The sequence below is a fragment of the Suricata suricatta genome, chromosome 12, assembly GCF_006229205.1.
Source record: "Suricata suricatta isolate VVHF042 chromosome 12, meerkat_22Aug2017_6uvM2_HiC, whole genome shotgun sequence".
Taxonomy (NCBI): Eukaryota; Metazoa; Chordata; class Mammalia; order Carnivora; family Herpestidae; genus Suricata; species Suricata suricatta.
In genome coordinates, this window is record NC_043711.1 from 80,750,844 (window position 1) to 80,778,826 (window position 27,983).

Below are 27,983 nucleotides of genomic sequence, written 5' to 3' on the forward strand. Positions count from 1 at the left end.
ATGGCCGCGAAGTCGGATGGAGCGGCGGCCGCGGCCGGCCCGGGGCCGGAGGGGGCGGCCGGAGGAGCCCGGGATGGTTCAGGCGAGAGCGGGGAGGCGGCGGCGGCGGTGGTCGGGGGTCCCGGAGTGAACGGGGCGGGGGGCTCGAGGCCGCGCTACGAGCTGCGGGACTGCTGCTGGGTGCTGTGCGCGCTGCTCGTGTTCTTCTCCGACGGCGCCACGGACCTGTGGCTGGCGGCCTCCTACTACCTGCAGGGTCAGCACACCTACTTTGGCCTCACATTGCTATTCGTGCTCCTGCCCTCGCTGGTCGTGCAGCTGCTCAGCTTCCGCTGGTTCGTCTACGATTACTCGGAGCCCGCTGGAGCCCCGGGACCCGCCGTCAGCACCAAGGACAGCGGCACCGGTGGGCCCTCCATCAGCACCAAGGACAGCGCCACCGCCTTCCGGACCAAAGGCGGCAGCCCCCAGCTGGGTCCCGGGCCCGCGCCCTCCTCGGCCAGCGCCTACCGCCGCCGCTGCTGCCGCCTCTGCGTCTGGCTGCTGCAGACCCTCGTCCACCTCCTGCAGCTCGGCCAGGTCTGGAGGTAGGAGAAGCGCAGGTGGAGGGAGCTGAGCCCCAGGAGTGGGGGTAGCGAGGGGGCTGCCCGCCGCCCCAGCCCTGCTCTGACCTCTTTAGGTCCCCCTTGCGTCCTGACCTCCGCCCCGCCCCACCCTATTGCAGTTCTGATTTCTTCTCTGCCAGCTTCTCTCTTGCCCTCTGCCCTCAAACTCTGACCAACCTCAGTATCATCCTCTCTGATCTGGCCATTGAGGGAGGAGGGGATGGGGCAAGAAGAGAGAGAAAGTGATCCTCAGGGGTGTGAATAAGGAGGGCCAGGGGCTAAAGGGTTATGAGAGGGAAGCTTGGAACTGAACCCTGGGGCTCCCTCCAGCTTTGACCCACTCCTCTCTGCCTGAGTGCCAAGCCTCAGCTTAGGAAAAGATCTCGGAATTCCTTCCTTGCTCTCAAGGATTCTCAGTTTGGAATTGCAGTCCATTTCCAACCTCCCAGGAGAAACAATCTGAGGGAGCTAAATGAATATCCCGCCCAAACTTTTTGGACTTCTGGTTAAGGGTGTGCTGGACCCTGCTGAGAAGCTATCTTCTGTTTTCTAGGACTTCCCCCAGTGTCTCTCCTACACTGACTGAGCCAAGGGGAATCTGAGATTAGAGGGCCACTAGCTGTCCTTTAATCCCAGGATAGTTAAACAAAACTGAGGCTTTGTACAAGCAGCCCACCTCCAGGCTGTCTGCTGAGCTGAGCTAATTGGAGATAGGGGGAATTCTGAACCTGAGGCTCCCCCTGAATCAGAATTGCTCTGGTAGCTTAGGTTGTACTGTGCCCTGACAGAACCAACTTGCCCCCTATATGGTCTTAGATAAACCTCCCTCCAAGCCTCTGTTTCTTCACCTGCGAAATGAGGGAGAATTCCTACTAATCTCATCTCTTTGGTCTACCATTCCCATTTTCTTACCTGTTGGGATGGTAGGGTCAGAGAAAGTCTGTGTGAAGGCCTTGCAGACTGTAACATATTTTAGGAATGTAATAGATTACCGTGGTCACAGATGTAGGGAAATCATGGAAAAAGTCAAAGTCACTGTAGAGACGTAAGGGGTGATTATTGCTGTTGTTATATTTATTCTGCTACTTGTTAACATGTTCTGCCTAACTCAGAAGATTCAGTGCTGGGCTGAGGGTTGGAAACAAGACTCCCAGGGTTTGTCCCAGCTGCTCACTTGCTGTGTCACCCTTGTGTTGCTGAGTCTCTCTCTGCCTTGGTTTCCCCATCCATGCTTTGCTGAGATGATGTGTATTTTTCAATTAGCTTGCCCTGGGGGAAAGGGGAGGTGGAGCTCTATCCACACAAGGTGGTGTTATTATTATTAGCTTGACACATAAAAATATTCATGTCTACATCCAGGAACTAATCTGCATTTATCATTCTGTGCCCGAGCGGACAGATGGTGATAGATATTTTTAGATTCTGAAATGGCAACTTCCTATTCTTGGTAGCCAAAGCTTCATCCCCTCTTTCCCTTTAGCCTAAAATGGGCCAGCTGCCCCTCAACTCACTGGCTACCTCAAACCCCCGGCTCCCCTTGTTTAGAATCTACTTACAAGAAACAAATACTTCTTTCTTGACATAAACTGAGTTTCCCTCAAACGGGGCAAAAAATGACCATAACATAAGGGTGGGGGGTCTCAGGGAGGTGGCTAGAGATGCTGAGGGTCCATTGAGCTGCATGGCTTCTCAGATAAAAGGGCTAACTATTTCCACTCTCCCTCATATGTAAAGTGAGGGGGTTGGGATAAGATGATTTTCCAGGGATGACAAACTAATGTCCCCAGGTTTGAATATGGCATACAAAAGTGTTTTGTTTGGCTTGTATAGTACTTCAAAAACCAAGAGTTATAGCTTTTCTTAGGGAAAAAAGAAATCTAGCAATATCAGGTCTTTAGCCATTTAGACAGGGTATATATCTCGTTTGTCCAGCTCCATTCTCTTTGATCACATCTGAACCATTTCCCTTAGGCATTAGGGGCACGAGAGCCCTGATTTACAGTTCTGTAACAATTATTTTATTAGGCACTCACTTGGTGCCAACTTCATCGGTAGCCTTTTTAACCTGTTTCATCTCTTATATTCCTCCTAATAATCTTGTGATGCGGTTGTATGATTCCTACTTAACAGCTGAGGGAATGGAGGCTCAGAAAGGGGACATCCTTGCCCAAGGTCACACAGCTAAGGTGTAGAAGGGCTGGGACTCAGGACTCTCTGCCTTCAAAGCCCAAGTTCAATTTATCCACCCTGCAGTTCTGCCACGAAAGTGTCCCCCAAGCTCAAAGAATTATGAGTCTGAGATTCCAAGATTCCAGGAAATAGAAAGTCAGGGCTTCTGCTGCACTGAGATAAGAATGTGAAGGGAGGGGGAGGAAGTTGAACTATATGGGTGAGGATGGTGAGACAGTGTGTATCGTGGGGAGAGTGTTGGACTCAGGTGAGGAGATTAGGAAACCCGCATCTTCATCAGGGTTTGTAACTAGCTTGCTAGGTGACCTTGGGCGAGGCTCTTCCCACCTCTGAGCCTCAATTTCCCTGTATGTGGAATGAGAATATTAGATTTGATGACCTTAAGAGCCTTCCCCTTCTGGAATTCTGACTCTGGGACTAGTTATCAGAGCTAAAGCCTCTGGGCCCCTGTCCCAAAAGCTCTGCATTCTAAAATGGCTAAGTGTCTGGCTAAATGGAGGAAAATACAGACAAGACAGAGAGAAGCCACTGGGGCTGGCGTTCCTAGAAATTAAGCAATGTTGGCATATGTTTGCTTACCACGTGAAACGTTCCCACAATGAACATGTTCACTGTTCAGCAGGCCTTGGTGCAGATGTTCTGAGTGGTGGAACTTGGTGTAATGAGGCAGGAGAGGTATGTATGTCTGAGCCCTACAGGATCAAAGCTGGGAGGATGGCCAGTCCACCTTCTGATCCCACACCCTCAATTCTGAATAAAATAATTTCAGTTATAAAAATATCTTTCAACTCCTCAAGCTAATGCAATGCTGAATCAAAAGTCTGAATACTTTCAGGAGCCAGGTAACACAGACCTGTATCGGTACATGGGTTCAGTTGATAAAGTTGGATTCTGTTCCCAAACAACCCTGTGAAAATGGGTGTTATTATTATTTTAAACCAAGACGGGGCTCTGAGGAGGAAGAAAAGGGGAAAGAATTCATGGACCCTGCATACCCGCCATAACCCAACAGGCCCCTTATGAGGGGCTCCAGGCATAGGATCCCATTTTAGCCTAAAACCTCCCCACTGGTGGCAATTGATACATCCAATCAGACAAGAAAGTAAGGCTGAGATGAAGTCAAATAACACGTCCAAGGTCACCCACAGAGGAAGTGGGGGGGAGCTGAGGTGCCAACCCAGCTTTGTCCAACTCCCAAGCCTAAGTCCTATCTCTGGCACCACACGGTGGTTGCACTGGAGGATTCCAGAACAATGTCCCCCTCCCCCCAACAGATTGATCCCTTAGAAAATCAAATCCAGATCCTTTGGTGGGACATGAAGCTGGCTGTGAGCTGGACAGCAACCTGTGTTTTCATCCCTCCCGGCCTCCCCAGCCCCAACCCGCTGAGCTGTTAAGCCACTCAAGGTTGTTAAGCCAATTAAAGTCCTAACCCTGTCTTCCCTGACCCTGTGGGCAGCAGAGCGGTAGACCATGAATCCTGCTTTCCCTAATCTTGAACTCACTGGGCCCAAGCTTTGCCCAGATAAGCACAGTCTGCTAAGCCAATTAGCGAGAGATGATCTGGCATAGGATTCCTCTGAGGCTGTTAGGATATGGAGACCCCAAAATGGGAAAGAAGGAGGCAGGCAGGCAGTCCTTTAGAGGGAAGGCCTCTATGTCTAGGCCCCAGTACTAATCCCTCTGCCTCCTCACAAACCCTGCACTCAATTCTGAAATGAATTAGTGACCTACTGGGTGTGAAAGTCAGTCTCTGGGTCTCTCTGGGAAGCTGTATTCTTGGCTTAATGATTAAGAGTACCAACTTTGGATTCAAATGTCCTCACTTCAAATCCTGACCCAACTATTTCCTACACGTGATTGTGACAAGCTATATTATCTCTCTGTGCCTGAGTTTCATCCTTTGTAATCTAAGGACCATAATAATACCACCTCTTGGGTTCTTTCTAGGTTTAACATGATAATGTGTACCAAGGATTAGGCAGAAGGCTGGCCCCAGTGTTAAGTATTCAGAACCACTGGAGGTGATTAGTGCCATCAGTCTGGGCTTTGTTTCCTGTGGAAGGAGATTTGTCCACTTCACACACAGCCAGGGAGGGGCAGGAGGGCAAGAGTGCCTCAAAGGTACCTGTGCACTTAATCTATAATCATTCATTCCACAAATATGTAGAGCACCTGCTATGTACCAGGCACTGTGCTACATGCTGGGAATAGTGTGGTGAGTAAGACAAAGTCCTTGCTCTCATGGAGATCAACAGCCTAATGGGGGAAACCAATAAGCAAGTAAAATCAAGTAGAGTGTATATTTTAAACATAATATAAAATATAATGGGTCAAAGAGTAAGTGAAAAAGTGAAACAGGGCAGGGGGCTACAAAGTCCTAGGGAGGAGGGTGTGGCTCTTTGAGATAAGATGGTCAGGTCAGGCCCCTGCGGGGAGGTGGCTTGTGGGCAGAGGTCTGGATGAGGTGAGGGTGAGCTGGGTGTGGAGGCCTTGGGAAGATGTCCAAGGCCAAGGGCAAACATAAGAGCAAGGAGTCCCATGTGGCTGAAGCAGAGTCTCAGGACAGTGTAAGACATGATGGTGGACAGGTTGGCAGGGGCCAGATCACACAGGGCTGCAAAGGCCACAGGAGGACTGGGGCTCTCATTCTGCATGAAGTGGGAGCCCCAGAGGATTTGAGCAGAGGAGGAATAGGGTCTTGACTTATGTTTTACAATGTGTACTCCGGCTACTGGGAAATAGACTGGAGGGTGGCCAGGCTAAGCCTGGAGCCTGTGATGATCCTGCTCCGTGATCCAGGAGAGGGAAAATGGGGGCTGGGCCAGGGTAGTAGAGGCAGGGTGGGGGTGGGGCAATGTTTCAGGCTGCATGGACAGGGTCTCTTTCCCTCTTTTGTCAATTTTTTCATTGGGGCCAGAATGTTAATGGTTAAGAATTCGACTCTGGAATCAGCCATATCCTATGTGGGCCACTTTCTGTGATTTGGGGCAAACAGCATAACTTGTCTATGCCTTGATTTTCTCATCTGCAAAATGGACATTCTAAATAATAGTATCTTTCACATATGGCTTGAGGGAATAATTAATAATGTAAACATGGTGTTTAGCACAGTACCTGGAACACAGGAAGTATGCAATTCTTAGCCATTACCATTTGTATTATTATTTATAAAGCTGGCCAGGGAGTGGATTCCATAATGGTCTTCAAACCGTTTCACTCCCTTCTCACTATCCTTTCAACAGAAATCTCTGAGGTTCTCTTTCATGATACCTCGGTTACCTATCTAGGGTTTTGTTTTGGCAGTGTCCCAGCTGAAACAGGTTTACCCCTCAACTCAATGACCGGCCACAAGGTTCCTCCCAGCTCTGACTTTGCAGTGTTGTTCCTGTCCAACCGTGCTGCCTACCTCCTGGGAGACCCCTCTCCAGGAGGCTCTCCACCCCCACCACCTTCTCCCTGCCCATCTGCCTGCAACAGGCCATTAGAGCTGCTCCTAACAGACACAGCGGCGGCAGTGGGGCCCAGCGTCCCCTGTTTGATCTATAAAGACCACACAGGAGAAGCCCTGTGGGGAGGATGGAGGGCTGCCAGGAAATGGCTTTGAACCCCAGGCAGCTGGGGCGAAGGTCCCTAGGGAGGAGAAGGAAGATGGGCTGGGATCTACTCTGGCCTTTATTAGGGTCTTAAAATTCCTCCCCCGGGAAATCCTCTCAGCCTCCAATTCCCTCCATCACACCCCACCCCATCCCACTGCCTCCACCTGCAGCCAGAAAGATAGTTGAACGCTCATATCTGACCCAGATGCTTTAGCTGGGCATCAGGGCCCTTGACCACTTGTGCTCCTCCCTCCTCTCTGCTCTGTATGCGCCCCCCCACCCCCAAAGCAAAGCGCACACCTTTTTCTTCATGCCCCTGAGCAGCTGCCTGTAGTCCTTCTGGCAACACTGTCCCATTCTCCTCCCAGTGAACTTCTGCACATCTTTAAAGGCGGGCTCCAATGCAGCCCATTCTGAGCAGCTTTCCCTGAACAAACTCGTTCTGCCCTCAGCCTTTCAGACCCCACCTCCCACTCACTCGGGCAAGTTGTTGTTTTTAATCTAAAGTAGAAATTGTTTAGTTGTTTTGTCTGTTTATAAAGGAACTATATACTCTTGTTTAAACCTCAGGCAGCATAGAAAAGGTATAAAGAAGACTTTGCTCCCCTCATTACCTTGGGGGGCAGAGAGGTGAGGTTACGAAGGATTTCCACTTACTAATTAGCTATTTCTTGTATTGCTTAAAGATTTTCTTTGGTTTTTAATTAACCAAGAGATACATGTATATATTCACCTGTTTTTTTTTAATTTTTATTTTAGATTTTTAAATGTGTATTTATTTTTGAGAGAGATAGTGGGGGAGGGGCAGAGAGAAAGAGACACACACACACACACAGAATGTGAAGCAGGCTCCAGGCTCTGAGCTGTCAGCACAGAGCCCGGTGCAGGGCTTGAACTTACAAGCTGCTAGATCATGACCTGAGCCAAAGTCAGACCCTTAACCAACTGAACCACCCAGGCGCCCCCTGATAATTACAGCTACTTTTATAGAAACATCAATGAGATCACTCCTCTTCACTACAATTCTGTCAAGTAGGAAGTGTGGTGATAAAGAATAAGGATTGTGGAGCTCAAACTCCGACTCTGCCGTGTGTGAGCTGTATGACCTTGGGCAAGTCATTTAACCTCTCTGTTTTCTCATCTGTGAAATGGGATAATAATGCCCCATGGCTAGACAAGTAGCCATTGTGAAGGCTTATTGATAATACATGGAATATGCTTTGCCCAGGACTCAGCATATCATAAGTGCTCAATTAGTGTTAGCATTTTCGGCCCATGTTACAGATGTGGAAATTGAGGCACAAAGAGGTAACAGTGTCCCAGGTCATATAGAGCAAAGCCAGGGCTTAAAGTGATGCAGTCAGGTTCCCAAGCCAACATATGTAACTACCAAACAATACTGCCTTCTGCTAGTTAAGTGTATTATTCCTATAACACAATCAATCATGTTTTGCTTTGGGAAGAGGGAAAAAGAATCAGAAAGATATTTTTAAATTTTTATTTGAATATAAAGTACCCACTGTTAACATTCTGGGTTCTTCCTCTCAGACTTTCCCCCCAGGCACAATTACTCATTCCTCTGCAGCCTCACAGTCCTGATTATATTCTATTGTGATCGCCTGCCCACCTAGCTGGTTTTCCTACCAGATCACAAGCCTCCGAGGAGGTGAGGCCTTGCTCTTTCCTTCCTCTGTCCCCCATGGGGCTAGCCCAGAGCAGACCCTCCATTGCTGTTGGTGACCTTGCATCTGGCCAGCTTTGGCAAGGTCCCTAGCAGTTACTAGAACATGAGTCTGTTGGAGTAGGCTTTGTATCTGTGGCTGATGTGGGGGGCACTAAGGTAGTGTGGGACCCCAGTATGGTGTAGGCACAGTAGGCCTATATCTGCAGCCTTCTAGACTGTCAGTGGGCAAATGCAGGACAAGGGCGATGCATTTCTATTTGTATAAGATGTGGTAGGAACAGCCCTCGGGCTAGGTTCCCAGGAGGATACAGGTCTGCTAGCATGGCTAACTTTGGAGACGGATCCAGGAGGTCCTCAATAAACATTTGTGTGAACCAAATGGAATCTTTGAAACCAGACCCTTGAGCAAGACACTTCACTCTCTAGAGTTCAGTTACCCCCATATGCAAAGTCCGGTTGGGAGCTCAAGAACACTGGCTGAATTCCCTAGGACTCAGACAAGAGGGCAGAAGAGCTGAGATTTTGGAGTGGTGGTGGGCGCACAGCTCCATGACCATGACCTCCTACTAGTGTGAGCCTCAGCCAGCTGCTTCACCAGCCAGAACTCTAGTCTCATCTGTGAGATGGGGATGGTGATAGCATTCACTTCTTTAAATTTTTTTTAATGTTTATTTATTTTTGAGAGAGAGAGAGAGACAGAGAGACACAGAGTATAGCAGAGGAGGGGCAGAGAGAGGGAGACACAGAATCCGAAGTAGGCTCCAGGCTCTGAGCTGCCAGTATAGAGCCTACCGTGGGTCTCAAACTCACAAACCGCGAGATCATGACCTGAGCTGAAGTCAGACGCTTAGCCAACTGAACCACCCAGGCATCTCTAATAGCATCCAGCTCTTAAGGTTCTTGTAAAGATGTGCTGAGATAATATAAATGCACAGGGCTTTCACATACTATATGCTCAGGAAATATTTACTGTTATCACTATTATTATTGGCCCAAGGAGCAGTCATTCCACTTACTTGGTTGCAAGATAGGGGGTGAAGGAGGGGCATCAGGAGTCCGAACGCTTGCTAATCCTCATCCACAGACAGTCTTTCAAGGAAAGAGACTTTTTCTGTGGTGCCAGAGATAGCGTGAGGATAGGCCCAAGGGAGGTAGAATCTGTTTGAATAGGAGCAAGAACACCCTGACGATCAAGCTGCCCAGGAAAAGAGTGGGCTGTTCCTGAGGGTGTGAATTCCCCATCGCCTCCCAAGTGCAGACAAGAGTGACTGACTTTGGCAGGGAAGCTGCAGCAGGACCTCCTGCTCTCTTGTTTGGAGGTAAACTAGATGCTCCGTAAAGCCCCTTATGGTTTTAAGACTCTGCAGATCGAACTTGGGGGCTTTATGAGGCTTAACTGCCAGATCTCAGGTTGCAAATCAGTAGCCTATGGGCCAATCCAGCCTGAGGATGTGTTTGTTTGGCTCACACAGTATTTTCTCCCTACTGCTTGTTGAGACTGTTTATTATGGAAAAGTTTTAGATATACAAAAGTAGAGAGAGCAGGATGATGATCCCTCACGTGCCGCCACCCCGCTTCAACATTTCACTCCTGGCCAACCTGGCTTTATCTAGGCCAGCAGCATCAATCAATAGGACTTTCTGCTGTGATGAAAGAACTACTCTACATCTGCCCCGTTCAGTACGGTAGCCACTAGCCATGCATGACTATGGAGCATTTGGAGTGTGCTGGGTGCGACTGAGAAGCTGCATTTTAAATTCTATTGAATTTTAACTTATTTAAATGTAAATAACCGTATGTGGCTAGGGTTGGATACGCAGATGTTGGAGAACACAGGTCTAGACCCCACCCTGGGGCTTTCCCTTCCATGTTATTTTTTTTTTTAATGTTTTATTTATTTTTGATACAGAGAGAGAGACAGAGCATGAGAGGGGGAGAGGCAGAGAGAGAAGGACACAGAACTGGAAGCAGGCTCCAGGCTCTGAGCTAGCTGTCAGCACAGAGCCTGACGCGGGGTTCGAACCCACGAATGTGAGATCTGACCTGAGCCGAAGTCAGAGCCTTAACCGACTGAGCCACCCAGGCGCCCCCCTTCCATGTTATTTTGAAGCAAACCTCAGACATCATGTCACCACATCCATAAATATTTCAGAACATCTCTAAAAAGTATAACTAAAATACATAATACTGTTATTACACCTTAAAGAAGGAATAATAATTTCTTTAAAAATCATATGGTATTTTTATTTATTTTTTTAATGTTTTTATTTTTTATTTTTGATACAGAGAGACAGAGCAAGAGAGGGGGAGGGGCAGAGAGAGAAGGAGACACAGAATCAGAAGCAGGCTCCAGGCTCTGAGCTAGCTGTCAGCACAGAGCCTGACGCGGGGCTCGAACCCATGAACGTGAGATCTGACCTGAGCCGAAGTCGGAGGCTTAACCAACTGAGCCACCCAGGTGCCCTCATATGGTATTTTTAAAAATTAGTTGCCAACATTTCCAAGATGGATTTTTTTTGCATAAATATCCCTTTGTCCATCTATTCTTGAAGACTTGAAATTCCATCCATACTGGGCTCACACTCTCCCCGGGCAGTAAAGCAGTTCTGCTCTCTAGAGAAGGCACCCCCCTATCCTTCCCCAGAGTCCCCCATAGTTTCAGCTCGGCCTCTCTATAAGTCAGGGTCCCCCAGGCCAGGGCCAGAAAGAAATGGTGCATTCTCCTTGCCTGGGCCTCCAACTACTTTCAGAGGCCACCAGGAGATGGGACCCTGACCCCTGGCCCACCCCCCACACCCGCTGGCTCATGCCTCCCTGAACAGGAGGGACCCTGCCCAGAGATATCAGGAAAAAAGAAAAAGCCGGGGAGGGTTCAAAGAGGCCTGGGCTAAAGTATAGGGTCCTGAGTTTTAGTCTCTGCTCTGCACGCATTTCACAGATGGGGAAAGCAAGGCTCAGACAGAGGAGGAAGATCTGGCTGCACGAAGACAGTGAAGGACGAATGAACGAGGTGGGAAACCTCGTCCCAAATGCTTTGCTGGAGAGGGGCTGCCTACTTCCTGCTGAGTGAAAAGATGAGCTGATAGCAGTGGGTGGGAGGAGAGAGGGTCTCAGGTTCTCAGCCGGAGCCTAAAATTAGTGGCAGGGGAATGTTTGGCCTTAGCCCAGCAAAAAAAAAAAAAAAAAAAAAAAGAGGTGCTGTGACTCTGCAGAGGGCTGCTAAGGAGGAGGGAAACAGCCCAGCTCTCAGCACCACAGAAACAGGAGCCAAACGTGTAAAATCACATTCTTTTCTGACATTTATGACTCATTTGGCTGCCAACCCCAGGAAGGTCCCATTTTGCATCCTTAAAGGAGCGCTCAGCATTGAGGGGTAGACCGATGGGGAGGGAGCCTCAGAGCTGGTCCAGAGCTTCCTGGGTCCTGCTGCAGGTAAGGTGACTGTGTAAGTGGGGCCCTGGTGTTTCCCAGAGAACCCAGAGACTGTAGCTGGGTACGCAGGGCCTGACTCAGCCTGCTCTGTGCCGATTTGAGATGAGATGCAACCCTCATGCTTCTGGCTATTGACCTTGGGCTAGTCACTTCTCCAAATGCCTGTGACTTGCGTCCAGGCCCTTTTGTAGGGGCCACACTCAACTCTCACCTGTAACTCGTCTCCCACCTTCTACCCTTGCCTCTCTCCCCTCTGCGTCCCGCAGAGTATGCCCTCTAAGTTGCAGAAGTGCTGGCTAGCTCTACCATTGCTCCCTTGTTTTAAACCACTCCAGGCTCCCCATAGATGCTTCACAGTGGCCCACTCATCTCTCACTTCTCACCTCCTTCTCTGAGCTCCAGCCATTCTGACCAATTACTGCTTCCTTGCAACTCAGGACCTTTGCTCCTGTCGCTCCTCTGCCAGAAATTCCCTTTCCTCCCTCGTCACCTGGTAAATTCAGATGATGGCCCGGTAGCCACCTCCTTCAGAGGCCATCCCTGACTGCCACACCTTTACAAGCAGGGCCAGGCCATCTTCCTCAGCGCTAGAGCACAGAATCCTGTTTGGAGCATGTCTGGGACCCACGGAATGTTGTCGTTACAAGTTCACACGATGATTTAAACAGCGTCCAGGTCTCCCACGAGGCAGCACCACGTGGGCTGGGTCTGTCTTGCTCCCTGTCGTGGCCACACGACAAGTTTCTGGTGCTGAGTAGGTATTCACAAATGAAGGGAGAGTAAATGTCAAACAAACCTCCTCTTTTCTGAGACTCCATTTCCTCATCTGGAAAAGGGGAATCATGCCTGTGAAATCTCACAGGGCTCCAAAGAGGATTTTAGCAAAGTACATTCAGGTCTCTCCATGAGCGGCAGTTGTTTTTAAGACCCAAAGAAGACCCTGCCCTGTGAATTTTCCCTGAGGGGACTTCTCTGACCCTCTGCCTCCTGGGAAAGCCGGCGTAGGGGCAGATCTCAGGTCTACCAGACATTAAACTGGAAACTACAAAGCCTTTTCCTGCCAGGCTGTCCGAGTCAGACAACTAAAACCTCCCATAGATCAAGTGCCAGCACTGGGCTGGGAATTTTAGGCTTACCACTGCTTTCTGATTTCATAGCAGACCCCATAAAGTGGGCATTGAGCTGAGGGGTTCAGAGAGAGAAGCAACTTGCCCAAGGCTACACAGACCATAAATGATGGGTCCAGAATCTGAACCTGACTCCCAGGCTTGGGCTCTTTCTCTCTGCACTTGACCACCTTGACTTGGGGGAGCTTATAAAGTACATTCACAGGGCACCTGGCTGGCTCAATTGGTAAAGTGTGTGACTCTTGATATCAGGGTCATGAGTTCGAGTGCAGGTTGGGCACAGAGCCTACTTATCACATATATATATATATATATATATATATATATATAAAGTGCATAATATATAAAGTACATTTACACATTCATTCTTTCAAGAAACAAATATATATTGGACATTAACTCTCTGCTGGGCACTAGGGACATTGCAAAGACCAGGACATGGTCACCACCATCAGAGAGACAGGCAGCAGGTATATAAGCAAGAAATTAGACCATTTCAAATTGTGATATGTGTGATACGGGTAAGCCTCCAACTCCTGATTTCAACTCAATCATGATCTCAGGGGTCATGAGATCGAGCCCCGCACTGTCAGAGCAGAGCCCTCTTGGGATTTTCTCTCTCCCTCTTTCTCTGCCCCTCCCCCCCTTGTGCCCTACCTCCCTCTCTCTTTCTCAAAATAAATAAACTTAAAAAAAAAAAAAGAAAACGGGGGACAGGACAGAAAGTGTCCATGTGGTAGGTAGAAATGCTTTGGAAGTGGGGTGAGGGGGATCTGGGAAGGCCTCTCTGAGGGGGGATGACCCTGAGCTGAGAGGGAAAGACTGAGAATCTGCCAGGCATTCGTGGAGCCCCCATCCAGAGGTGGTGAGGCTGGAATGGGCTCAGGGTCTTCAGGAAACCGCTGGAGAGGCATGAGAGGGGAAGGTGGAGGAAGATGAGGTCCCAAAGATGGACAAAGCTGGATCATGCTGGGCCCCCAAGGTCATGGTGAGGGTTTTATTCTAAGATGGATGACCTGATCAGGATTTCACAGGATCCCTCAGGCAGCTGTGTTAAAAATAAGCTCAGAGGGCAAAGAAGGAAGGAAGGAGACCTCGACCACCACCTGGAGTTCAGTGGCCTGCACCCGAATGGTGCCACCTGGTGGAAGGAAGTGTTTGGGTTCAGGAGACTGCTGTTGGGCCCTGCTGTCACCAGAGCTGGATGGGTGGGCAATGCGCCTGATGACTACCCCACTGAGGTAGGCAAGAGCCGGTTACTAGGGCCTACTTTGCAGAGGAGGACAGAGGTCCCCAGAAGAGTTGTACTTTCCCAGAAAGTTCAGTGAAGGATTGAGCCCGAGTCCCTTGACTCCAATTACTGGTGTCACCTCCCTCTGTTTTCTCTGAACCCATGTCATTCTAGGCAAAGCTAGTAAGTCCATCCCTGTCCAACACGGGTCCTCCCTGGTAGCCATACAGCACGGCCGCCAGGGAACTGAATCACCTCCGAGGCAGGCGCCCATGAACAGCCAAGCCTCAGTCCTGGGTCTGGCACTAACTTGCTGTGTGACTTCTTACAAGCCGCACTCCCTTTCTGGCTCTCTGTTTCTTCATCTGTAAAATATGCATAATAAGAGTACCCACCTCAAAGATCTAACCTGAGGAACCAACAATCTGTATAACAAGGCTTTGCATACAGTTGGCACTCAATCAATGTGAGCTATTATCATTATTATTAACACCCACCCACCGTCCCCTTACATACCTACAGAACAGTCATGGGCTCAGCTTTTGTGGGGGGTTCCTGTACCTTCCCATCAGCTCCACCTGCTCACCTTCCAGAATCTGCAGGCCTGGCCCATGTGGGAGACCAGAGCCAGCCATGTGGGGGGTGGTTCCTGGATGGAGCCCGAGTTGGGGAGCTGCGGGATGCTGCTGTGTTTTTGGCCCGGAGCCGTGAGGGGGAGTGGAAAGGGGCGAGAACACACACTCAGAAACACCGAGACCGACAGATGGAGGAGCTGAGGATGTGAGAGACGCAGACAGACAGAAAGAGACCCAGAGTCGGGAGAGGAGGAGCAGGCAGGGGAGGACGGCAGGAACACTGGCAGTCATGGCAAGCCACGAGCTGAGCAACAGACCACCAGACAGACCAAGCAGCCAAGAGGCTGATAGACAGACAGACAGACCAATAGGCAGACCCAGGATACTAGAAACAGACAGACAGACAGAAAAGCAGGCTCAGTATTCAAAGGGACAGACAAGCTATCCTGACATCTAACGGACAGACAGACTGATGTTCCCAGCCCCTAAAGAGCAGACAGATAGGCTGACCCAGGACCCTGAGGTCAGTCTGACTAACAGCCGAACATAGTATTTGAGAAGCAGCAGGACCCATAGTCTAAGGGACAGGTAGGCTGACCTAGGGTCCCCGGGTGGGACTTACTGACAGACAGATTGACTGACTGACAGTAACTGAGGAACAGATAAATAAATAGGCTAACCCCAGATTCAAGGGATAGACACACAACAGGCTAATCTGAGTCACAGACAGAGACAAGGACCCAGACCTGGTCTGAGGGCAGACAAAAGAACGGGTCCAAGCTGGGCCACCCGCATGGAGACTGAGGCCCAGGCCAGAAATCCTGGCTACTACCAGAGACTCCTGGTGATACAAGAACAAAAAATAGGAGAGAGACAGGGTGACCCAGACACTGGGCCCAGGAGCTTCCTGGCTTCTCAGGCATGAGATCCCTTCAGCCTTCCTCTTCCCTTCTGCCCACTGAGGAGAAGCTCTCCAGGTCCAAGGGACACTGGGAGGTTCCTGGGTCACAATGGCAACCAGACCCAGGAAGCAGGGAATGAGCTCCGTCCATTTCTTGACCCTCCTCTCAGAGACAATGGGGTCTAGAAGAGATAGGTTTTTGCATCCCTGAGTAAACGAGTTCATTCCCTACCTGCTGGCTTCTCTCTTCTCTAGGGTTGTGCGAGTGCCCCCCACCCAGCGCCACCCTCCACCATACACACTTACTGCTCTTCCAATTTCCTCCCAGAGAGGCTTCTTCTTCTCTGGTCACAAGATGGGCAGTCAGCAAATGAATCCAAAATAGACCTCTGAGCACCTGTTTCCACATTGTAAAATGGGTGGCCGTAAACCTGTTAGGTTCTGGTTCACACCAGTCTCGGGCAGTTTAAGTCCATGTTGTGTGGGGCCCAACCATGCGAAGCAATATCAAGGAAGCCTTCCTGGAGGAGGAAAGACAGAAATGAGTCAGTGAGGACAGGAGTTGCCCATGGGGCATCCTGGCAATAACAAAACTCAGGCAAAGGAGCCCTAGGGCCTCGAAGGTCAGGAGAAAAGACACATGCAAACACTCTCTCCCCTTTCTTCATTCAACAAATAATTATTGAGTTCCTATTACAGGTGCTAATGCTGAGGTGACCGTGGTGACCAAGACACAGTCCCTACTGCCATAGAGCCCAGTGGTAAAACAGGAAATAAATGTGTCAAGTAATAAACAAGATTGTTTGATAGGCTATCTGAAGAAGATCAGACGGGACAGTGTGAGGAATGGGACTGGTGAGGTGAGGGCAGAGGGCCCACCTGGACGGCTGACCTGGGAGGCCTCGCTGCCAAGGTGACACGGGAGCCGCTGACGACTCAGCCACAGGAGGGTCTAGAGAAGGATGTTCCGCTCAGAGCAAGTAGTAGGTGCAAAGGTCCTGAGTCAGGAATAAGTTCGGGGGGGGTCTGTGGAACCTCCAGGCATCTGGAATGCTGCCACAGATGAACAAGTGGTTTGAGACGAGGAGAGGAAGAGGCAGGGGCCACGTGGTTTAGGGCCCACAAGCCAAGAGAAAACCCTAGGACTTTATTCCAAGTGTGATGAGAGGCCTTGTAAGGTTTTGAGAAGGGAAATTATGTGATCAGACTGGTTTTTAAAGTATCCGACAGTTGCCACGTGGACAGTGGACTACAGGGGGCAGGGTGGATGCAGGGAACGCACCCAAAAGGCAAATGATGATGGTGGCCTGGACCAGGGTGGTGGCAGTGGAGAGAATGGATGGACTGGGGATGCCTTTTGTTAGAGACCGGATGTGTCCCCCCCCCACTTGAATTCCTTTCCCTGAGATGGGGCATCCTTCTCTGTGGGTGGTGTTGGTCCCATTTGTGGTGAAATCAGCTTCTTCCAACTTCCCTTCAAATAGGGTGAAATAGGGTGGGCTTTCTGGAGGAGGTTTCAAGAGAGGCTGCTTGGTGATCAGGAACAAGAGGCCCCCACCTAACATGTCCTCCCTCTCCCTATGTGCACACCGTCTTAGTGTATAAATTATTTTCAAACCCATCACCTCATTCAATGCTCACAACAAAGAGGAAAATGAGGCTCAGAGAGGCAAAGAGACTGCCCAAGGTCACACAGCATCCAGGTCAGGGCTGGGAAGCAAATGCACAAGCCCAGCATTTGGCCACCTTGCCCTTCTGATCCCCACCCCAGGGGCTGTGACCCAGGCAGGATGGTGAGTGCCGGCCCCCTCTTAAAGAAGGTAAAATTGAGGCACAGGAAAATGAGGTTGTATGTCCTGGGCAGGGCTGTTTTAAAACCTTTGTGGGCCCCACATCTATCAAACATATTAAAATGCAGCTACATCAAACACCAAATGTAAATTATATATGACCAGATAAGAGCCAAATTGCAGTCGACTGGCTGATATCATGTTCTGTTTTGCAGACATTTAATTAAACATTTATTAATTTTGATTCTGCAGTTTTTCCCTGTGATTTAGAGCCAATTTTTTTTTCCGGGCCTCCAACATTTTCTAAGCCCATGAAAACCTCACAGGGCCTTGGCAGTGACCATTTCGTGCTGGCTGAAACAAACAGCCATGGTTTGGGGTCCTATTGCCAAAAGGGCAGAGTGAGGTTGAACCTATGCCGCTCATCCCCAGAATGCAGCAGGGTCTTTCCACACTCCCTGCCCAGCACCACGTTTTTGGGACTCAGAGGCCTCCTTCCTTCCCCTCTCCCTTCCCTGCTCAGCCCACAGCAGCCCTGGGCTGGGGGAGCCCTTTGTCTGCGATTATCTGTGTTGGTTATGTGTGATGAGGGGCCTTGGGAGCTGGCAGAGGAGGGGGCAGGAGGGGGCGGGGAGGTGGGCAGGCAGCCTGTCAGGTGGTGAGAGATGCTGGCCAGGCCAGGAAACAGATGGTCCTCCAGCCTGAGAGAAACTTCCAGGGTGTCGCCCTCCCCCAACTCCCCAGGCCCCTTCATGTTGGACCAGCTGGTCTCTCTTCTCTATTCAAAGCCAGAGCCACAAGAACGGGGAAAGGAATAGGTCTGGGGGAAGATGGAGGCTGGGAAAGGTGGTCTGTGTTCTGGGCTCCCCAGAAATTCTGGAGGCCATCTTGCTCTCTCCCGTAGCCCCCCACCCCCACCGCCGCGACCCCCACCCCTGCCTATCTCTCCTCTGCTTTCTGCCCCTCCTCTGTGCCCTGCCTTAGCTCAGCTTGTCATTACCAGCCTGGACCAAACCCTAGCCACTCCTGGCTTTCCTCCAAGCCAGCCTCCAGAGCGAGCTTTCTAAGCCAGCAAGCCGATCACATCACCCTGACTGTAGGATAGAATTCAGATTTAAAATAAAATACGAACCTTTCAGTCTGGAGTTTGATGCCCTCTACAATTTGAGCTCCCCTCTGGCCCCAGCAAACCACTGGCCATTCCCCTAAAAGGCCATGCCCTCTCATGCCCCTGTGCCTTTGCCTCGGCTGGTTCTCCACCTGGAATGCCTTTCTGCCTCCTTTGTGCCTTTAAATCCTATCCAGGCTTTAAAACTGAGATGAAATGTTTCTTCTTTGGGAAGTCTTCCCTGACCTCCTCTCCACCCAAGCTAAAGTTACTCATCTCTTCTCTGGGCTCCAGAGCATCTATTTCTGATCGTAATCTTATCTCTGTCCCTTGGCGACAGGCTTGGCATGTAACAAGCGATCAAAAGATACTTGGTAAATGAATGAATGATTCTGGCTGCAGGGATACTTAAGTGGTGGGGAAGGCAGGGGCCCAGAGCATGGGAGGTACAGAGAGACAAATTTCTGCTCATCAGAAAAAACACAATCCAGTCTTGAAGGTGCTCAGAAGGCAAGGGCCCAGACTCAAGAAGTAAGGACTTCCCCCAAGCAGAAGGTGTAGACACATGGGGCTGGGAATTGCCGAAAGAATTCTAGCATTGGACGGGGGAGTTAGACTGAGGGCCTCTGCATTTGTTGAGTCCACTTCTGAGGGACCAGCCCTCTTCCCCTTCCCAGCTGCCGGCCCCACACTGTGTCACATTGAGGGTGTGTGTACACCATTGATGGATGCTGGGAAGACCCAAGGATAGGAAGGAAAGCCCTGAATGGGATGCTTCTGGCCACATTTTGGGAGAGTCCCAGAACGTTAGCTCTAAAAGGATCTCCAGAGTCATCAGGCCCATCCTTCTTGTTGGTAGATAGGGAAACTGAGGCCCAGGGAGGGCCACACCGTTCCCATGACTGGGATACTCATTTGGGGAAACTGGGTATCATCTGATCCCAAATTCCAGGGAGTACTGTGATTCCCTCCTTGGGCTGGCAACACACAGTTGAATATAGATGGTCTCCAGGTTCCCAAATAACATCTTAAAAATGCCAGCACTTCACATCTGGGAGTAGACCCCCAAATATCTGGTTCCTCAATTTCAGATTCAAGTAATAGGATCACTGGATCTGTGTTGGGATTTTCTCCCCTGATTTCTGGAGAGAGAACTTCTAGACGAGCTCTCTTAGGTTTCAGCAAAGGGTGTGGCCGCCCCAGGAATCAGAGAATTGGGGGTTTGGGGGGGCTTGGGGGCAGGGTCTATGGCTGCAACAACCCAGAGCAGGGCTGCTAGGCAAAGAACAAGGGCAAAGAGGAGAAAGCACATCCAGAGATCTGGGTGGCAGGCCCCTCCCTTCGCCTTCTACACGGGCACTGCACTTCACAGGTGCAGAATATATTCTCATCCATTTCATCCTCACAGCCACTTTGGAAGGGCTGCACTAGGGCTCAGAGAGGGTCTGGCTCAAGATCACGCAGTAAATTAGAAGCAAAGTCAGGACTTGCACTCAGGACCTCAGGACCATACCCCTTACTGGGTGACCAGAGTTGCATTCAATTAAACTTCCAACACAAAAGCAAACAAACAAAAAACCTTGCAATTATGCATGCATTCATTCTTTGAGCTAACACAGATGGAGCACCTACTGTGTGCTAAGAACTGAGGGCACAGCAGTTAGCAAGCTGACCTAGTCATCCTCACAGAGTTCTCAGCCTGGGGGAGATGGACGCATAACCAGGCAGTTACCACCCACTGTGGGGTAGACGGAAGCCTGGGAGACATCCAGGCCCCTGTTAAAGGCTGCCTGGAAAAGGTCATGTTTAAGGGCTGAGCCTCAGAAGAAAAGCAGGAGTTGACACGTTTGAGGCTGGCATGGGGTTGAGGGAGGGCGCAGGTGTTCCAGGCAGAGGGAACAGCAGGGACAAAAGCCCAGCAGTGAGGGAGAACACGGAGAGCTGGGGTCTGTGACCTGCGCAGACCAGTTGGAGCCATGACGTTTGTTGGGAGAAACGGCTCAAGAGGAAGCAGCAAAGTCTCATGCCGGGGAATCTGTGAGCAGCTTCCCTGTGCCCTGTGGGGGGAAACGGGACACTTAGAGGTGGCATTGGGGAACAGGCCTGGAAGCTGGGGGTTGGCACCAGGGAGTGTTCCTGTCTGGGCGTAAATCCCAGTTCCACTGCTTCCTAGCCGTGTGACCTTGGACACGTGGCACACCTTTCCGGGCGTCAAGTTTCCTCGTCTATAAAACGAGGATAATAACGAGCCTACTAGAACGTCAGTGCGCTAAGTGTCGGAATCCTGCAAAGAGAGCGGGCCCCAGAGCAATAATGATGACGAGAATGCTATATTAAGGGCTTACTTTGTGCCAAGTGCTTTAAGCTAATGAGCGCGCGTTCGGAGTTCGCCGACTGCAGCCTGGTGAGGCGATCCTTCCGCTCTTGCCCACGTTGCAGCCGAGGAAGCAGGTCGGGCTCGGCGCACTTTACGGATTGCACACGGCGCGCTTGGCTCTGGTGCTCACGGCCCGGGAAGGGGAGGACACGGTGAAGGGTGGGGACGAGCTGGGAGCTCCTATCCCGACGAGTGCGCGGGGGAGGGGTGGGGGCTGAGCATGGCGTCCCTCCCGCAGGTACCTGCGCGCCATGTACCTGGGGCTGCAGAGCCGCTGGCGCGGGGAGCGACTGCGGCGCCACTTCTATTGGCGGATGCTGTTCGAGAGCGCCGACGTGAGCATGCTGCGCCTGCTGGAGACGTTTCTGCGCAGCGCGCCGCAGCTCGTGCTGCAGCTCAGCCTCCTGGTGCACCGCGGCGGCGAGCCGGACCTGCTGCCCGGTGAGCCCCGCCCCCTCTTCCCCGCCCCTCCCCCGGGGGCTAGCTCTTCCGTGGTCCCGCCCTTCCTACAACCCCCACTCCCGTCAGGATTTGAAGGCCCCGCCCCTGCTACTCTCACCACCCTCCGGGTCCCTGGAGACCCCCACGTCTCTTTCACCAGCCCACTCACCCTGCGTGTTGGGAGAGGCCTGGCCACGCCACCCCCTCGCCTCCCTTTGGGACCCCTGGGTGCTCCCGGCTCTCGCCCTCCTCCCTTCCCTCTTGCCAGGGCAGAGCGGTCCCCATATCCACTAAGTCCAGAGAGGCCCTAGACCCCATCACCACACCTCGGCCCCTTTCCGGAATTCCCTGCCCTTCATTTCTAAATGAGTCCTGATCCCAGATTGCATCTCCTGGGGACACCCCTGACTCAGGGACCTGCACAGTCACCCTCAGTGTCCAGAAAGCCCTTTTACCTACCCCCTCACTGGCCTTCACTCTCTGGGGACCCCTGCCAGGCTTACCTGGTCCCCATGCACTCACACCCAACCTTGTCCCTTCCCTAACTCTGACACACCAGGCCAGCCCCTTCAGTGTCAGACAAAATCATCCCGGCAGCACCCCGATGATCCCACCCAGACACTATCCATCCTACTTTCAATGACCTGAAAGATTCTATCACCACCCTCAGGCCCCTGGGAACCCCTTGCCTCGGGTGCTGGGCCCCAGTCAAAACTTCCCACCGCAGATTTCTTCCCACGCCCTCAGCTGTGCTCAGCTCAGATGCCCCTCCACACACCCCAGCTTCACCCTGGTGGCCTGTAGTTACTAATAGTCCCCTCCTGGCTCCTCTGTGCCCTAATCATGACACCCCCCCCCAACTCTTCACCTCTCTTTTCACTCCTAGAATCCTGGACCCTAATTTCCCACTCTCCCACCAAGACTCCTAAACCCTGATATCCCTATTCTAGAGACCTGACCCTGACCTTAATGGAGACCAAAGTCACCCACCTTCCCTCTCCCTTTATGCTCCCACTCCTGCAGAAGTACCAGCCCCATCCACTCTACCTGTTCCCTGCACTGCTCTTGAAGACCACCCCCCAGACCCTCCCGACAGCCCTCCTGATTTATAGGCCCTTCCCTTACACCTCCTCAGAACCCAGCTCCTGACCCAGAACCCTCCCCTTCTCCCCAGGCCCCAACCCGGACCCACCCCCTAACCCAGCCCACCCTGCCCTCACCCTGTCTCTGCAGCCCTGTCCACTTCCGCCTCCCTTGTGTCCCTGGCCTGGACGCTGGCCTCCTACCAGAAGGTGCTGCGGGACTCACGGGACGACAAGCGGCCGCTGTCCTACAAGGGCGCCGTGGCCCAGGTGCTGTGGCACCTGTTCACCATCGCGGCGCGCAGTCTGGCCTTCGCGCTCTTTGCCAGCGTCTACAAGCTCTACTTCGGCATCTTCATTGTGGCCCACTGGTGCGTCATGACTTTCTGGGTCATCCAGGGCGAGACAGACTTCTGCATGTCCAAGTGGGAAGAGATCATCTACAACATGGTGGTGGGCATCATCTACATCTTCTGCTGGTTCAATGTCAAAGAGGGCCGCAGCCGCCGCCGCATGACCCTCTACTACTGCATCATCCTTCTGGAGAACGCAGCGCTCACTGGCTTCTGGTACTCCAGCCGCAACTTCTCCACTGACTTCCACTCGCTCATCCTGGTCTGTGTAGTGGCCTCCAGCTTCGCGCTGGGCATATTCTTCATGTGTGTCTATTACTGCCTCCTGCACCCCAACGGGCCCATGCTGGGCCCCCAGACACCTGGCTGCATCTGCCCTGAGGCTCCAGGACCCTGCGGCCCGCCAGCTGACGCTGTCACAAGCCCCCCAAGGTCCCTGCCGAGGACTACAGGCACTGAGCGGGATGGGGCCTCAGTGGGGGGTGAACGTGCAGGGACCCCCACGCCGCCGGTCTTCCAGGTGCGGCCTGGCCTGCCTCCCACCCCGGTGACCCGCACCTTGCGGACAGAGGGGCCTGTCATTCGGATTGACCTGCCTCGTAAGAAGTACCCTGCATGGGATGCTCATTTTATTGACCGCCGGCTCCGGAAGACCATTCTGGCGCTGGAGTACTCGTCTCCTGCCACGCCCCGGCTGCAGTACCGGAGCGTGGGGACCTCCCAGGAGCTGCTGGAGTATGAGACCACGGTGTAGGCCACAGTCTGCCCCACAGAGAGGGACAGGCTGGGCCGACCCCACATCGACCACAGTGTTGAGCCTAGAATTTCAGGGCCACAAAGCTAAAGGGGTGTGGATCTGTTGGTCCAAGTGTAGAGTGGCCCACCATGGGTTCTCGCGGGGGAGGAGGCAGCCTTGTGGAGGCCCCAGCCCTAAGCCTGTTTGCAGCCCTGTGGCCCATTTCCTAAACTCCCCTGAACCGGGACCCAGGGATTCAACTGGTGCTACACTCCTCATTAGCTCCCCCACTTCCACGGAGCCCTCCATGCCACGTCGGGTGCCAGGGGCATCGCACCCTCTCCCTTGCCTGGAGTCACCCACATGTCGCTCCTGGTGGACCTGCCAGAGAAGGGGCACCGTCTGGCGTCCACGACCTAGGCCCTGTGCTCCTCTGAGGCTGTTGGGGGTGGGCGACTTCTCTGGAGAGAGGAGATCTCTGAGAGGGACGGAGGAGGCCCTGGAAGTTTTGAGGGGAGGTGGGGACGTCTGGTGGACAAGGCTGGGACCGCTCCGTGGGGTCTGAGGTCCGGAGCCTGGACAAGAGGGGGATTAAAGGAGGGTGTTGCGGTGAGGGCTGAGACAGGAAGAAGAAATCCTGAGACAACTGAGGGGGTCCAAGCCAGCAGCAGGATGAAGGGAGAGCAGGTCACGGGGAGGAGACCCCTCAATGCACAGCGTAGAGAATGTTTCCAAAGTGGGCTGTTATGCGCAAGGTTCCAGACACCTCAGGTGAAATGTTTCAAGGAGCCATTCTTTGATCTAGATGAGTATCTAGAACATTTCTTCTAGATAAAGGTCTTAAATACAACAGAAACTCTGTCTGGTGAGGTCCTAGCACACTTAGCAGAGAGACATTCTTAATTCGGGATTACGTTTTCAAGCACTTAGCTGATAAAGTGTCCTAAGGGGTCACTCTGGTCTGGATTCTGTGACGAGGGTGAAGGCACTGGAGCCCTGCTGCTCTGGGGGGATTCTAGCTCCTGTCAAGGTGGGGGGGGAGGGGACTCTAGAACCCCATGTGGGTGGAATATTCGAGGAAGAGGTACTCCAGTTCTAGATTTCTGGAATCTATAGGAGTTCTGTGCCCCCCCCCATCCCCCTTGGTCCATAGCCATCTTCCCCAGAGGAATCTGCCCTCACAACCCTTAAGACATTTCAACTGCCAACTGGTTTCCAGCTGGAAAAAATTCGCCTGGGGACATGGCATAAATCTTGGCCCTCAGTCACCCTGCAGATGCAGCTCCTTGGGATGTCAGTTTTCCAGCTGACTTGTTCTGCCTCAGATCTGACAAATCTCTAGGACCCGTAGTTCATTCTTGAACATCCTTGAGTACCCATGTGACCACTTGCCCATGGCCCCTCCTCTCTAGCTGGGACAGCCCGTCCTGGATAGGGTGAAGGAGTACGGGCCAGAGAAGTAGGCAGTTCTGTGGGGTGAGGGGACAGAGCCTCTGAGCAGAGCTTGGAACCCCCCCTACCATGTCCCCATTCCCCCCTGCTGGCAAAGGTGCATTTACTGCAGGAGCCCAGCAGGTGATATTAAGGACAGATGCAGACCTGGGCAGGGGTGAGGAGGTGCATGAGAATCTTAGACTATGCAAAGTAGAGAGGCACATCAACCTCCCTGGGGTTATACATGAGAAACTGAGGCCCAGAGCGGCAGCTAGCCCTACAGGTCCCAGACTCCTGCTGTCCCATCAAATAGTGACGAGTGGAGATGAATGTGCTGAGGACATAAGGAGAGGACCACATTCAGCGTGCAGGGTGACCCCAAAGGCAGAAAGAGCAGGACTGCCCACATACACATATACACAAGCACACGCCACACCTGAGAGGCCAGTCACCTCGCCCCCCACCCCCCACCCTGACACACAGACTGCATAGACATCCACATGGGCCCAGATGGTGAGTGTGTCCCTCCCGTCAACACACAAAGAATGCTTTTCCTAGTTTCTTCTACTTCCCCAATCCCTGAGAAGCCTCTGGAACCAGGCTTGCAGGGGATGGGGGGAGGATGTCCAGGACTGACCCACTGGGGGAGGCGGACACAGCTCCAGCCAACTACTTCGCCAGGGCTGAGTGTCTGTTTCACTTCAACTCACCCCTTTTTGCAACAGCTCTCCAAGGGAGCTGTGATCAACCCATCTTACAAAGGAGTAAACTGAGGCTCAGAGCAGCAACACGAGGGGCAGCCTTGGTGGGCTGTTTTACTCCCCGGTGTCCTAGAATGGCCCATCTGGCTGCCCCATTATCCAGTATCCTAGAAGGAAAAGTTGAGCACGCCCTCCCCAGGAGCTGGAAGTCACAGCTCCAGAAGGCACCAGAGAACCAGGGATGAGGAATGAGCTGGCAGTGCTAAGAGGCGGCATAAGGCTCTCAGGAAAACCAGGGCCACAGTTTGGGACCTTGCCCCCTCCCCACCCCTACATCTCTCCCTCACGAAACCTGCCTTCAGAGCTTCTGGGAGGGTAACCAAGCACTGGAAATGGCCAGCGTCAGAGGGCCCTCGGAGCCGCCTTCCCCTGCTTCTCCCCCTCAGGAAAGAGCTTAGCCTCTTAAGGACCACCCCCTCTACACCCAGGAGCTCAGGACCCCATCCCTTTCTGTCCTGAGATCATGCTCTCCACTGGCCTGTCCCCTACTTCAACTGGTCCCCATGAGTCCTCTTGTTTTAGTGGGATAGAGGAGTCAGAGTGGCAAAGGGACATCATCCTGTTCATTGTTGTTTTGGTTTGTTTTGTTTTTCTGTGACACAATCTACCTCAGCCAGTCCCTCTCTTCCTTACCAGAACTGGACCCCCCTGGGTCCCTGCTCCCCAATCTCTGTCCTCCACCCCAGCCTGGCTGCTTAGTCCTTCCCAGAATCCCTACGGGGTCCTTGCAGTGAGAGAATATTTTGGAACCACAGCCCAGAGGGACCTTGGGGTCCCCTAAGCTACCTGCCCTCCACATTTATTATAGAAGAGAGATGGAGGCCCAGAGAGGGCCAGGGACTTGCCCAAGATCACACAGAAAGTCACTGGCAGAGTTAGGCCTTTCCTGGAGCTGAGAGGTCATTGGGTCCCTCTTAATTTTGCCAGGAAGAGAATGGGACACTGAGTACCAAATTCGTCCTCAGTATCTCTACCCCCAGGAGACCACGTCGCCATTTCCAGGATAGACTTCTGTCTCCTAGTTTTCTTGAACTGCTCCCCCGCTTGTTGACTGTGCTCCCCAAACCTCTCCAGGCACAACACACCCCTTGTCATCCTGCCATGCACTGACGTACCACGTGCCTTGTAACTGTCACCCCGGTTAGACAGCACAGACCTCCACCCCTCCCCAGCAGGGGGTTCCCCAAAGGAAGGCTTTCTTGGTCCCCTTCTCTCATTGGTCCCATCCTGTGTCTCCCCCAGATCTGCCTTACTCCCTGCCAGCTCCCTGTGGCACTAAGTCCCACAGAGGTGTGTCACCAGAAGAGTTGGGGGAAGCGAAGGCCAGGGAGGGCAAAGCCTGGTGAGGGTCAAGGGTGCTGGAAGTATCTAGGGAAGACCTTCCCTGGCTGCACCAATGCCCTCTGAAGGGCTAAAGCCCCACAGGTCCTTCCCTTGAGTGCACCTGGGGGCTTGGAGTTCACAGACACCTCAGGCAGTGGGGAGGTCTTCCCGGACAAGGGTGTTTGGGCTGCAAGTTCAAATGCCTTCAGGTAATGAAGAAAAGGAGAGAAGGGCAAGTGCTGTACTAGAGGGAGTGGTGGGGACTCTGGAAAACACGGGGGGTACATGCCCTGCCTCTAGGACCTAGAACTCACATGTTTGAAAAACCCTGTGCTGGCCAAACTAATCTCAGACCTGGCCCATGGGCTGCCTGTTGGAAATCCCTGGTTCAGAATGTTGAGAATGTTTGGGAAAACCATTCGGCATCTAGGAAACCCCTCTGGGGAAGTCGAGGACAGAAGCCCAGGCTCCCTCTGAGACTTTTCTAAACCCCCCACCAACTAGCCACCTGAGAAGTGTCTCCCCTCTCCCCTCAACTGAAAAGTGGAAAGGGGAGGGAGATCTGGGTGTTCACAGGGTCCCTGCCTGGGGAACCATCCTCTGATAGGGGCTACAGGCCTCTCCATATCTGAAAGGGACAATTTGGAGGCTGGGGTCTTCTCCAGTGTCGGGGACCCTGGTTAGGAGGAACTTGCACTGGGTGAAGAGAGAGTCCAGGGAGTGGACAAGGACTGAAAGCCAGACCCAACTGCCCCCCTCTAGTGCTGGCCCCTGCCACCCTCTGGCACCTACGTGGGCAGCAGTAGGCAAGGGGGCTGAGTCCCCTCTCTCCAACCAGAGGGCCTTCTAAGACGGGCCTGGAGACAAAGGGACTATAACATGTCTTTCTGGTTGGGGACAGGCTGGGACATTCCTGGGTCCTTGGCTGCTGCAGGTGGAGGCAAGGGGAGGAAGAGCAGGCAATTCTGGAAGTGGAAAAGGAAGGCCCCTTCTAGGGATGGCCTGGTTCCTGGAGGCAGAAAACTCCCCAGTGGGAAGAGGGCTGGTCCTCCAACGACTGGCCTTACCCGCCTTCCCTTATCACAGCGAGGCCGGATCCGCCCTCTCCCCAGCAATCCTGGCCTGTTTTCTATGCACAATCATTCTAAGGGCACCCTCAGGCCAGGCTGAAGGGGTGGGGGCCCCTGGGCACCTGCAATAATCCCAGAGTGTAGGGTAGCCTGAGACAAAGGT

General features: G+C 52.4%; 1 protein-coding gene across 1 annotated transcript; it reads left to right on the forward strand.

The window, feature by feature from the left end:
- XKR7 (XK related 7) lies at positions 1–27,983 on the forward strand. The gene is made up of 3 exons (XM_029917423.1): positions 1–587; positions 20,859–21,061; positions 22,295–27,983. Exons 1-3 carry the CDS (start codon positions 1–3, stop codon positions 23,248–23,250), a joined length of 1,746 nt encoding a protein of 581 aa, XP_029773283.1. The 3' UTR covers positions 23,251–27,983.

What these genes read in the sequence shown, in the direction of transcription:
- XKR7 (XM_029917423.1), top strand. Translation starts at nt 1, where the DNA reads ATGGCCGCGAAGTCGGATGGAGCGGCGGCCGCGGCCGGCCCGGGGCCG. An exon ending in CAGCTCGGCCAGGTCTGGAG is followed by an intron (nt 588 to 20,858) that starts GTAGGAGAAGCG and finishes TCCCTCCCGCAG; the next exon opens with GTACCTGCGCGCCATGTACC. An exon ending in CGAGCCGGACCTGCTGCCCG is followed by an intron (nt 21,062 to 22,294) that starts GTGAGCCCCGCC and finishes CTGTCTCTGCAG; the next exon opens with CCCTGTCCACTTCCGCCTCC.